Consider the following 13324-nt stretch of genomic DNA (forward strand, 5'->3'; position numbering starts at 1 on the left):
TGTATTGGGAACTTCTCCTCATGAATAATCAATTCAAGGACGGGAAATATTCCCTATATGCGGCCAGGACATGCTGTGAGGTTGGTGTGAGACGCATAGTGCAAGGAGCAGATCCGGCCTCAGTTTCTCCATTCAGAGGAATCCCAGAACTACCTTTAGGTGGTAATAGACGAGCTGCATCATCATTAGAAGTAATGTCCAAATTAACGGAAAACAGTCAAAAGATTTATTGTCAATAGCTTTTACCGTGACTTAACTCGACCATAGTAGGACTCTTTTGTTGTCTTGTAGAAAATAAGATTCCTTCAACCAATTAAGTGGTGGTTTGGTATCCATCCATTTATAAAATAAACATTTTGTACCATTTTGTCTTAAAAAATGAGACCAAATCTGCTTTAAACGTTATGTACAATTTTTTATACCTCAGCGCCTCCAGGCACCATAATGCTGAACTGACACATTGCTTCCAAAAGCTACATCAATACCAAATACTATCTAAATAAGAGAGAATGCTATATTATGAGCAATCTTTTAGATATGTACTCAACTCCCTGCTGGTTCTAGTCACAAGTCATCGCTTATAAAACCTATTTGTCCTTGTCACTAAATTTGTACAAGGCTCAGTTTGGAAGGAGTACAAGTGCAAATTTATACAGTGCAAATACAAGTAAAATAATATAAAATACAAGATTCTGCGTTTTACATATTTACATTTGTAAGTTTGGAGACAGTACAAATACAAATATATACAATACAAATATGTACAAATTAATACAAAATATAAAGTTTTATACTTTACATATTTGTATTAATACTCCTTTCAAACTGAGCCTAAAAGTTGATTTTCTTGCATTTACTACAATGGCTCAATTTGGAAGGATATGCAGAATGCAAAACCTTATATTTTGTATATGTATTCTTTTCAAACTGAATCAATCTATATTACAGTAGAATATATTATACACTCATAAATGCACTCTGCCAAGCCAATCTTACCTATTTCACTACCAGACCGGTTCATTAGATAACTACAAGCCTTTTACTTTTAAGTGGTAAGGTATATGGGTTCATTAAAAACAAGAGAAAATATGTACAAGCATAAGAAGTAAATTAAAAGTTAAGACCAAGGTTTTTAAAATCAGACCGGACAAATAATCCTTCTTGATCTGGTTCCCGTGGTTGAACGGTCCAATCGTCTGTTCTGCACCCCATTCAGACAAAAAAAAAAAAAAATTAAAAACACAAAGCCACTCAGTTATAGGATTGTCAACTGGATCTATGTGTTCACACGAATCTTGTCTAACCCCAACCCAAAGCCACTCAGCAATCCGACCTGACCCAACTGAATAAAATAGGCATTAAACCCGGTCCGTATTCATCCCACAAATGTTGCTCTAGTACTTGATAAAGGCTCTGTTTATAACTTGATAAAGGCTCTGTTTATAACTTGATAAAGGCTCGGTTTGGTATAAGTTGACCTCAGCAAGTCAGCAGCCCAAATAAGGCTGACTAGTACCCTGACCTGATTTAACCGGACCTACTAACATGTAACATCAATAGGGACTAGGAATGTCAGTGGGTCAGGTTAGGTGGTAAACCCACACTGACCCAATCTACCACCGGGTTAGAATTGGGCCGGTCTTAACCCGTTGGCACAGCAGCCCAAACCCATACATATAATATCAACTGGAAATAGGTACGCTATACATGAGGCAGGGCGAAAGGGTTCGAAATTTTTTCTATTATTCAGTAGTAGAGACTAACAACTAACAAGTGCCCCCCATTACATGTATTAATATTTTCTGATGCAGAACTGATGGATTCATAACTATATGTAGCATTGCATTAAGGCTTGAAATTTTTTCCACCCACTTCCAACCTAATTATGCGACCATCAATAGAATGCATTCAAGGAGTAAAGATAGCACACATATTCCTTAAAAATTCATGTGTGAAAGACTGTAGAAACGTGAAATTGATTTTCTTGCTCATGGTATTAAGTTAATTTAACCATTCTTCTAAGCTGAAATGACACTCAAATGTGACCAGACAATCTATATTTTTCACCAAATTGTACCCATTAACACAAAACATTTAATATTATAGAACGTAGATACAACAATGATACCAAACAGAACCCGTTTGGAAGTGCACTAGCAATCAGGGAACAATCAACGGCGGAAAAGAACAAAACACTATACTCTTCTACTTCTACTGATACGTAGCTTTTTTACTGATGTCAACTAACCATCAATATATAGAAAGTAAAAAAACAAAGACAAATTAATGTGTATTTGGCTGCAAACGAATTTGCTAATTATAAACTACTTTTTTTATTATTAACTTACTGAATACCATAAACATACTACCAGCAACCAAATGCCATGCACCTTGTCGAATAAAGTATTCCTGTGTGTTGTCTTTCTCACATCACAAATGTACCGACGAATCAAAAGAAAAAGGATCATAATACAAGTAATGATACTTAAGTTTTCTTAGCATTTTCCTGGAAGCCATCAAAACCAATGGATTGGAAAATAAATCTAAGACAAATAGAGACCGTTGCAAACCTAAGACCCATATAAATAATTGCTGCAGCAATTTTGTTTGGAGCAGCAATAAATAGGCCAGATCTACTGCAATTTTAACTCTTCCTTCGAGTCTGTGACATGTGTCCCATTACACTAGCTAACCCAAAAGGCTATAAATTCCTCAGTAGGAATTTACCAAGTTAAATTCCTCAGTAGGTACTATAAATTCCTAACCTGGTGCCTGCCTCCCTGCTATTCACTAGCTAACCCAAAAGTCTAAAGAAGAAAAGATGGCTTCAAGACCAGGTCCCCTAACAAACTGGCCATGGAAAAAGCTAGGAAACTTCAAAGTAGGCACTTCATTCTATTGCATTTCCATTTTATGCATGGATTCTGAGTCAGAATTAGCTGTGGGAGTTCCTCTACTGTGTCTGTGTTTTTATTGGTTTTTGGTTTTGTGCATGCTTCAAATTGAATGGATGTTCATGTTATCCTCTTTTCTTTCTTTGTCCAAGTAATAATCTTTCTTCTGTTTTCTCTTTGTCTGGTTGAAGTAGTATGTGATTTTGGCGCCGTGGGCTGTTCACAGCACTCATCAATTTGTGACCAAGGATGAAAAAGAGAGGGATTTGGGCTACTCTCTTGTCTTCCCATTTTTGCTCTGGAGGATGCTCCATGCCCAGATATGGATAAGCTTAGCTCGTAACAGGACTGCGGAGAGCAAACACAGGATAGTCCACAAAGGAATCGAATTTGAACAAGTGGACAGAGAAAGAAACTGGTTAATATATATATAAATATATATTCCTATTAATTCTGTTTTCTCTTGATGGAATTACATTCTTTAAAACATCAGCTAGCTGTTTGACGAGGAAACTAAATATATGGTGGCAGGGATGACCAGATCATTTTTAATGGTATTCTATACTACCTTGCAATTAATCTGCTGCCTGGGGCGTCTAGAATTCCAATGTTTAGATGGGATGGCATACTTCTTACATCACTCCTTCATGCGGGTCTTGTGGAGTTCCTCTACTACTGGCTTCATAGAGCATTGCACCATCACATCCTCTACTCCCGCTATCATTCCCATCATCATTCCTCCATTGTTACAGAGCCCATAACATGTAATAACTAATAACTCTGTCATGCATGCATGTGATTCTATATATGCTTCACATATATATCACATATATGTTATACATGCATTAACATCTCTTAACTCTAGTTGGCCCAGGTTTTGGAGAGTGCCTCCCTTTTTCCAGTAGGGAGATGTTGATTAACTAAGCTTTTCTTGCATTCAATGATTCACTATTATCATAAAGAGACTCATCACTGTTAGGGTTTATTAATTGTTTGAGAATCAGTGATTCACTATCGAAAAGAAACCCATCACTGTTAGTGTTTATTAATTGTTTGAGCATCAGTGTTTCACTATTAAAAAGAAACCATCACTGTTAGGGTTTATTGTTTGCTGATTGATATCATAAATATACATACATGAAGTGCAGTAAAGTGCAACAGATACAATTAGACCCCATGATACACTATCATACCCTACCCAACAAAATTATTCTTTTTATTTGTTTACCCATCCCCCATATTTGCATAACCCGGTGGCAGTGGTATTTGATCCCAAAGTCTCCACTACACCAGGAACCTTATTAGGTTTTATTTTATTTTATTGATTTTTGGATATATAAATTTTTATTTGATTTAAAAGATTAAATCAGGTTGATTTTATAATTAACAACATAATAGATCCACACCAATGAAAAATCTTTATACTGGGTCTTTTATTTGAATTAGAAAACTAACTTGGAAAGAAGGTCTGTAAGCTTTCATGCCTCTTGTGTACTCCTTTTTTCTTATTCTCAGTTTGGAACTAAGCCTCAATAATTAATATTATCAGAAGTAATAGAGTGAATAAGATAGGTGTTACTGTTACATCCTTTGAAGTGGGATTTTTTTATGAATAGCCACATGTCTAAAACTAGCACTTCTAGAGAATGGAGTCAATTGTGTCTGAAGGATAAACTCTCTAATCTGAGGGCATTACTTTAATATTGGAGCTCGGCTTGAGTACATCCTGAGGACTTATAATATATGTCTGGTCTTGGGATGATGTCAGGCATCTGGGTTTGTCAATCCAAGTTGTTAAAATTATGGGGTTTTTATGATTCAGTCCACTCATAGGTGTTGCTAAGATTTTTTAGGGATGGATTGAATCTGTTCATGGATTGATGTTAAATTCATGGGTAGGATATGGTTTATAGGGGAGTTATTAATAGACTAGGAGGGGGCTGCAAAAAATATATCTGAGGTCCAAAAATCCCTAAAATTATTTCACTAAAATAAAAAATGATCATCCCTAATAAATACCCATACATGAGAGAATACTCATGTGATAGGATACATTGAATGGAAATAAATTTGTAGGCAAAAGGTAATGGAGATCTGAACCTTCTACTTAAGTATTCTATCTGTATATCCTTGCATGTTAATATTAATCAAATGCAATTATATCATTAACTTCCTTTGTTTCTTGTATGTGGCAGCTGTGATTCATCCATTCGCAGAACATATCTCTTATTTCCTTCTCTTTGCAATCCCAATGGTAGTCATGTTGGTCACAGGGACTCTTTCAATAGCAGCACTTGCGGGATACATAACCTACGTCGACTTCATGAACTATATGGGGCACTGCAACTTTGAGTTAATTCCCAAGCGCCTCTTCGAATTATTCCCCCTTCTCAAGTATCTCGTCTATACTCCATCGTAAGTCCAACTTCACACAATAATTAAGATTACGAATATTTTTCTGTTTTGTGAATTTTGATGAATTTGATTTCTCCCAAGTTTCTCTGTGGCTTTGCACATTTATTGTGAGTTTATTATGACCACAGTCGCATCACTTTCATGCAACCCGTGACCCATTATAATGCATGGAGTCATGAAAACACCAAAGTATTTAAAAGTTTAATGTATTTCATTTTTTTGAAGTTATATAAAGATTTCAAACAATTATATTAAAAATTAGGGAAAATTTTAGATTAGTATCTTGTATTTTGGGCTTAGTGCCACTTTGGTTCCCAAACTTTAAAACGCGACAATTCAGTATCCAAACTTTTAAAACATGGCAATCCAGCACCTACTGTTAAATAACTGTTAACCAGTGTTAAGTGACATTTGAAAAAGATACAAGTGCCTTTCGAGTGTCGTCTAATTTTCTTTATCAACCATCCAAATATTGAAAAAAAAATTAACAACTCAAATCCTTGCATCTTCTATTTAAGAAAGTTGGGGTCACCAGGATACCCATTCAAGCATGACCTCAATTTTCTTGAATAAAAAAGGCAAGTATTTAGGACTATTAATTTTTTGTCAACATTTAAATGGTTGATAAAGAAAAATTAAATAATACTTGAAGGACATTTATATCTTTTTCAAATGTCACTTAACGACTGATTAACAGCTAGTTAACGACAAATACTAGATCGCCACGTTTTAAAAGTTTCGGTATTGAATTGTTACATATTAAAGTTCGGGGACTAAAATGGCATTAAGCTCAAAATACAAGGTACTAATTGAAAATTTTTCCTAAAAATTAATGTCACATGGTTCATTTATATGTTATTAATTTACTATTAATCACATTAAAAATGCCAATGAAACATGTCACTTTATCATTGAATCATTCACATTTGATATATGTCTGTTTAAAGCGTCACACCAAAATGCTGGAACGATGGTCACAGCAACTGTACATGAACACTGTTATCATACCACAGTTCTCATTTAGGTTCCATCGTCCAAGTAGTAATTTTAAATTACTGGGTTAGGGTTACAGTCATCCATCGGATTGAACTTTAGCCTTTAGATGGGACCCATTGGATGGTGGTTCTGATCGAATAGTTGATTGTAGAAACCACTTCTACTATTATCTTTATCATATAAAGGACAATTAACTATGACGGTCCTTATTGGGACATTGGACAGATGGACTTGATAAGGACTTGATAATTTGTCTTCATTTTGTATATGGTGTGGATACTCTGCTCCAACCAATCTTTTTCACATTTATCATCAGCCTCAGATTTTCTTAGGCTATGTGTCATCATTATTTAAGCCTTGTCCCAAGTGTGTCAGTTACATGAATCAATCTCATTTAATTCATAATTCGTCCAATGTCATGCTCATGCATTGTTAACCTATAGCCATTAAATCATTTCTTACAAGTTCAATCCATCCTTTTTTTAGCCTTAAACCCTTAAGCTGTATTTGGTTTGAAGGAAAAAGTAGAGAAATGAAAGAAAAGGTAGGGAATCTACACAAGATTTATAAAAAATTTTCTATCATTTCCTTTCTTTCCCTACTTTTTCCTTTAAACCAAACATAGCTTAGTTCTTCTAGCCGCTTTCAACTTATAATGCATCACTAGATGTTATAGATGATTCTCCCCAGATAGGAATCAGCTACCAACAAAGTGCTCCCAATGGTGTCCCAACAGCCCATTTCAGTTGTACATTGAGAACATCTTCCTTGTCATTCATGGGCAGATGTTCCCAATGTGCAGCTGAAATGGCTGGGTGGGATGTTGTTGGGACCATATGTTGGTAGCTGATCTGAACTCGTTTTCTCTATATGTGATGAAACCATCTTAATTTATTTTCTTTCATTTTATCACTTATTAAAGTTGTTACTAGGTTTGTTCAGATGGGTTCAGTTTTTAATCATCTTATCCTTTCAATGGTTCATTTCGTTCGCAGTTAAAATCAAAATCGAAATAGTTTATTCTCATAGTTTGTTTAGTTCATACAAAAATGAGTATAGGAATCAACAGGAATGAGATTTCATTCCCCAAAGAGGGGCAATGCATGACTATTCTCTCAAATGAAGGAATACCATTCTACTAAGAATGGAAATGAAATTTCGAATCCGCCCAACCAAATATGCTTGTTGAAAACAACATTAGGAATATCATATATTTATGCCACTTGTTCTTAAGGCATGGTAGTTTTGAAATTAAAACAAAATACACAAATTTCATGTGTTTAGGACAAGTGGCAATACTGTGATACGACTAGTATTGTTGGATACCAGATTCTGTTGTAGGTACTGTTTTCTTCGTGGTGGATGTTAAAAGCCATCTTATCAAATAAATATTTAAAACAATTCAAAAAAAAAAAAAAAAAAGAAAAGAAAAGAAAGCGTTGCCTTCTTATTTCACCATGAAATGCTGAGATCAGTATATATATAGAGAGAGAGAGAGGATATAATATATGTACATATATTATATATTTATTTTAGTTTTAAATTTTTTATAAATAAAAAATATAATAAACATAGTTCTTTGGCAAAAATAATAGGCTTGGCATGTACATATATCTCCAAAATTTACCCAAAATAAAAAACAAAATCACCCCAATTGAACAACCAAAAGCAAAGTTATGGACTCCGTAAGTTTCAACACATTTTTACCGTGTAACACATGACTCAATGATTGGGTTGAATTGACAAAGCCGACGATTTTTTGTCAATTTTTAGGTTTTATGAAAACCAGACCTAAAAATAAGACCGGGTGACAATTCAGACAGTGACCATGCATCCAAGACAGTTGAAAACATTGGTCCAAATACCTAAGATCATATAGGAACCACTATTTTTTTATTAATTCTGGAGTTCTAGTATGAGAAAATCACTGTTTTCATAGAACAAGTGAGAAACCTTGGCCTCTAATTCACAAATTTTTACTTCACCATACAGTTGGGAGCAGTGACACTGTGATACTCCTGGGAATTGATGCTAATACAAAGGGGTTGGTTTCAGAAGTGTAGGTATTCGAAGTTTTATTATACTGTCATGATGAGGATTCTCTCCAAGAAATTCCATTTCCTAGATTGCATCTGATGCAAGAAAATGGCCAAATGAGAAATTCCTTTAAAGTACTTAGATAATTATTCTCTTAGACCAGGCCAGATGGCAAGAATTCGAATATGTTATACTGCTTTGGACTTTTGGAGACGTATTTGTGATTTTGATTTAGAAATGCTAAATACATGCATTAGAGAAGCAGTAGCATAATAGAAATTCAAAGGTTCTATGCAACAGGTTTCATTCTCTTCATCACACCAAATTCCGGACCAATTACTGTCTCTTCATGCCTATGTACGATTACATGTACGGTACCGTGGATGACACCTCGGATACACTATATGAAGCCTCTGTGAAAGGAAAGAAAGAGACCCCAGACATAGTCCATCTCACACATCTGACTACATTAGAATCCATCTACTATCTACGGCCAGGATTTGCTTCATTGGCTTCATACCCCTACGATTCAACTTCAAAATGGTATATGTGGATGTTATGGCCAGTGACATATGGGTCCATGCTGTTGACATGGATCTTTGATTCCACCTTTACTGTGGAGAGGAATATGTTCAATGAACTCAAGATGCAAACATGGGCTATACCAAGATACAGTTACCAAGTAAGAAATTAATGTACATATTCTTCACTTCTTTTTTTTTTCTTTTTACTCATTTTATTAAAAAAATGATGATTATGTACACTTCATCTTTTAAAAATAAGCAAAATAATTAATTCCAAATTTTGTTATTACAGTATTTGTTATCCTGGAAAAGAAATGCAATCAATACTTTGATTGAGAAAGCCATACTAGAGGCTAATGAGGCGGGAGTAAAGGTGATGAGTTTAGGTCTTCTAAACCAGGCAAGTAGCTAATAGTTGTGCTTTCTATTGTTTTGTTATTACAGCTAGGAAATTTTCTCATCATTTCTTTTCTTCTACAAAAAAATAAAAATAAAAATAAAAAACCATTGTTTATTTCAAATTTAGGCTTGATTAATTTCCCAGGATTAATTCCAGATATCCTACACTACTTTTCTTTTGTATAAATGGGGTACAAGAAAACTATTCTGTTCAGCCACTTCAGCCGTTATTCAACGGCCCCTTAAATTTGCTGCATTGATTAAGTAAATTTATTGCTATTGATATAATAGAAGTCAGGTAATTAAGATAGCAGCAACAAACACTAAGTTGGGTAATGGGTCTGTTGGTTGTTTTGTTTCTGCTTTTTCTCCTTCATTTGTTCAAGTGGGATGTATGGGTTTTCTTCTACTCATTGAACAGAAAGGAATTAACAGTTGTATTATTTTCCAACATCTCTCTCACCACTAATATAATTTCGTAATTGACAGGGAGAGGAATTGAATCGAAATGGCGAACTCTATGTTCAGAGACATCCAAAACTCAAGATCAAGCTTGTGGATGGTAGTAGCTTAGTGGTTGCTATTGTACTTAATAGCATTCCAAAGGGAACACAGCAAGTACTTATAAGGGGGAAACTTTCTAAAGTAGTTTCAGCCATTTCCTTGCTTTTATGCCGAAGAGGAATCCAGGTACATTCTTTCCTTCTAATTGATGCTAGCATTTGATTAATTTTGAATGTGAAATCAAGTGATTTCAGCTCTTGAAAAAATTAAAGATTAATTGATTCCAATAAACTGGCATTACAATGTGAGGTTTAATTTGGGCAGCTAATGAAATTTAACTAGCTAGCTATAAATAGGAAGTTAGTCCAATATTAAATCTTCACCAAGTAGGTAAAATATAGGCTTAGACATCATATATGGTTTTTCCGTCCTCTCACATTGCTAAAATGGAACAGGTAGCTGTAGCAAGCAAGGACGATTTTGAGAAGCTTAAATTGCAACTCCCTGCAGAGTTGTCAAGTTTGTTGATCCTCTCAAGTAGCTATAAACAGAAGGTAAAGAAAGTTTACTGTTGATGAGAAGCTTAGCAGATGCATTTGGAAATTAATGATAATTTATGGAGTCATTGTAGGTATGGTTGGTGGATAATGAAACAATGACAGATAAAGAACAGCAGAAAGCAGTTGAAGGGACATACTTCATTCCATTGTCTCAACTTCCACTCAAGAAGGTGCGGAAGGACTGTGTTTACTACAACACACCAGCCATGGCCATCCCCAAAGCTTTTGAGAACGTGCATTCTTGTGAGGTTTGTGCTCCTTCTCTTGCTTTACTTTTGACAGAATAACCATTAATTTCTTCTATCTTGACATATATATGAATGAATGGTTCTCACAGAATTGGCTGCCGAGAAGGGTGATGAGTGCATGGAGAATAGGAGGAATTGTGCATGCTCTGGAGGGATTGGATGCACATGAATGCGGAGACACAATTCTTGATGTAGAGAAGGTTTGGCGTGCAGCTCTGCATCATGGATTCCTTCCTCTACCTCAAGACTGCTATTGAGGGTTCCTTGTTGCTCAGAATAACATCGATCATAATAAAGGAGTTGGGCTTTCACCAATTTGATGTTGACATTAAGTACTACAACATGTTATGTGATACTTGAACTCGTTTCCCTATATATAAACACTATTTGGTCGTTCGTCTCTTAATACTCCAAGTTGGGAATTGGGATTTGAAGCATACAATTATGTTTCTATGTCGAGTTTATTTCCAATATATGAATCTTAATTACCTAGTTTTGTAATTGTTTCTTTATTTATTTATTTTTTTTAACAAGTAAAAGTTGGGAATTGGGATTTGAACTCCTTTATTTTCATTGTTGTGTCTCTTAATACTCCAATATGGTTAGTTAATTAGGATGTTAAGAAAACTTACAGTATAAGTATTTCTTTCCTGCATCCAAATATCTAGGTTGTTGGAAATTGGAAGCAAGTAACAGTTCCAAAAACCACAAGGAAACATGTCGAATACTAATCAATCATTGGGATAGCAAATTCGGACACAATGCATCCCAATTCCTATAAACCCATAATAAAATCCCATGTGTAATGGTGAAACATAATATCCAAATCTAGTAGAACTCAGAAAAATTAAACAGAAATTGAGCAGGTATTTTCATCTAAACTAAACCCAATATGATGGTTTCTTCTCTTCCATATTATGCAAAATCATCACTTGTCCTTCAAATTTATTAGTTTCATTTCCCCTCAGCAATAACCAAGCATGAATCACCTCTACTTCCTTCTTAAGTAAGGAATTTTGTTACCAATAACAATTTTCCATGGGATGGTGTGTTTAAGAAAGAAAAGGAGCTTCTGAGCCTTTTACTCTCATGGTAGTGTTTTGTTCTTGAAACTTTCTTCCTGTTGTCAATGCCATTGGTTAGGAATACCTCCTTTACAATGGGGGTCTCCATCCATCCATTTTATCAAACTCAAATTTGGCAGAAGTTCTATTGGAAGGAACCCAGGTGCATTTGGACTTTGGAGTAGCAGTATCCAGAAATCACTAGGGTAAAGTTTTGAGCCATATTCTTGATCTACAGATCAAGATGACTAAATCTGAGCCAAATTCCTAGCAATGGTACAAAGTATGACATCCAGCTATAACTACATCTATTAGAACTACTTTCATCCAGCAGCCAGAAGAAAAGTTACAGATTAAATCAGGCAATGGATGGGAAAGAAACAGATAAAAGTCAGGTATTCAAAAGCAATATCAATGATATTAGAAAGCATAAAAGGTCTTGAGGTAGTCCTGCACATCTAGAGGACATTTTTCTGTAATTTGCTATGTTTCGTAGTGTAAAGTCATGAAGAAAACCAATAAAATAAAAGATCAAACCAAATTGTGTCAGAGTGTTGACCTCAAAACTGGTTTGAGAGAAACTGAATTTTACAAAAGATAAAATTCAACCTATCGAAAATTCAGTTCCAAAATGAATACGGCAGCTCATTTAGGAGTATATGCCTAATCACTAAGCATAGTAGTATACTCCATTCATGATTCTGTGCGCAGCTTAGGTGAGTAAATGGAGTAACTCTTTTACATAAAATATGACAAGTTATCATTGTCCCCTGCAATGGGTTAATAGTCCAGATAAATAGAATATGAATGCCAAATCAATTCCTAGCATTAGTACAAGGTATGACATTCAGACATAACTACATCTATTAGCAAAATGAATAATGACTAACAAGCATCTAATGCACCATCTTTGTCAATGTGTGGCAATGTGACCTTTAAGGAAAGGGAAATCTATCATATGGATGGCTGAACCATGTTAGATGGTTGGGAAAATTTTCAAAAATTTTCTTTTACCCTTTCAAGAATCGTATTCACAGTTTTATAAAAACTGCATTTTTCAAGGATCGTTCTTGCACCAAACCAGACCAGATCTGAAACCAAAAGGGAGAAGCATACCTGATACGGAATCCACAAGTGTAGCTCCCAAAGTGGTAGTTCACGCCGAAAGAGGGTATCAAAACCATCTTCCACTGAAGATTGCACGGCTTAGGTTGAAGCCAGTTCAGCAACACAGTCCTTTAGCAAGAACTGTAATCCAACAACTTTGATCGAGCAAGGGAGGTGAGCACGAATTGAATCTGATTTTTTTTTGCAAAATCAAAAACCTCGACTGATCAAGATCAGTCACAAGATGGAGAACGAACTAGGGTTTTGGGCGGCAAAAGCAAAAGGAGAGAACTGAGTTCAGATGTGATTAAACTGGAGCAGTTCACTCTCTTCCTTTTATAAGCCTTAAGGATCAACACTCCTAATCCAATTAGGAGGATTCTAATCCAAATCTTTGTTTGGATCTGGACTCTTTAAGTGGATAAGACTTATCCTCTCTGAAGGGATGAGAGATCCATCGTATGGACGCCCAAACCTTGCGGAATAAGGTGGGCGAATTTCAAAAATTTTTCTCCCTTTCAACTGGGAATCGTATTCCCTATTTAAAAAATCATATTTTCAAGGATCAATCTTGAA

General features: G+C 35.2%; 1 protein-coding gene across 2 annotated transcripts; it reads left to right on the top strand.

Annotated features, from left to right (window-relative positions):
- Positions 1 to 2620: 2620 nt before the first annotated feature.
- Positions 2621 to 11078, top strand: LOC104596254 (very-long-chain aldehyde decarbonylase CER1-like). 2 transcript variants are annotated; one of them, XM_088895696.1, is made up of 10 exons: positions 2621 to 2881; positions 3089 to 3312; positions 3426 to 3658; positions 5090 to 5309; positions 8643 to 9024; positions 9159 to 9270; positions 9759 to 9955; positions 10225 to 10323; positions 10401 to 10577; positions 10667 to 11078. In XM_088895696.1, exons 1-10 carry the CDS (start codon positions 2822 to 2824, stop codon positions 10832 to 10834), a joined length of 1872 nt encoding a protein of 623 aa, XP_088751822.1. In that variant the 5' UTR covers positions 2621 to 2821; the 3' UTR covers positions 10835 to 11078. The 2 variants fall into 2 exon arrangements, with proteins under 2 accessions (XP_088751822.1, XP_088751823.1); XM_088895697.1 differs by having other exon boundaries at positions 2741 to 2881; positions 3086 to 3312.
- Positions 11079 to 13324: the final 2246 nt, after the last annotated feature.

The sequence above is a fragment of the Nelumbo nucifera genome, chromosome 1 (genome assembly GCF_055504915.1).
Source record: "Nelumbo nucifera cultivar China Antique chromosome 1, China Antique-T2T, whole genome shotgun sequence".
Classification (NCBI taxonomy): domain Eukaryota; kingdom Viridiplantae; phylum Streptophyta; class Magnoliopsida; order Proteales; family Nelumbonaceae; genus Nelumbo; species Nelumbo nucifera.

Bases quoted from the DNA above. Each gene is read 5' to 3' on its own strand.
- LOC104596254 (XM_088895696.1), top strand. From the start codon at position 2,822: ATGGCTTCAAGACCAGGTCCCCTAACAAACTGGCCATGGAAAAAGCTA. The intron at 2,882-3,088 runs GTAGGCACTTCA...TGGTTGAAGTAG, and splicing joins AAAAGCTAGGAAACTTCAAA to TATGTGATTTTGGCGCCGTG. The intron at 10,578-10,666 runs GTTTGTGCTCCT...TGGTTCTCACAG, and splicing joins AGAACGTGCATTCTTGTGAG to AATTGGCTGCCGAGAAGGGT.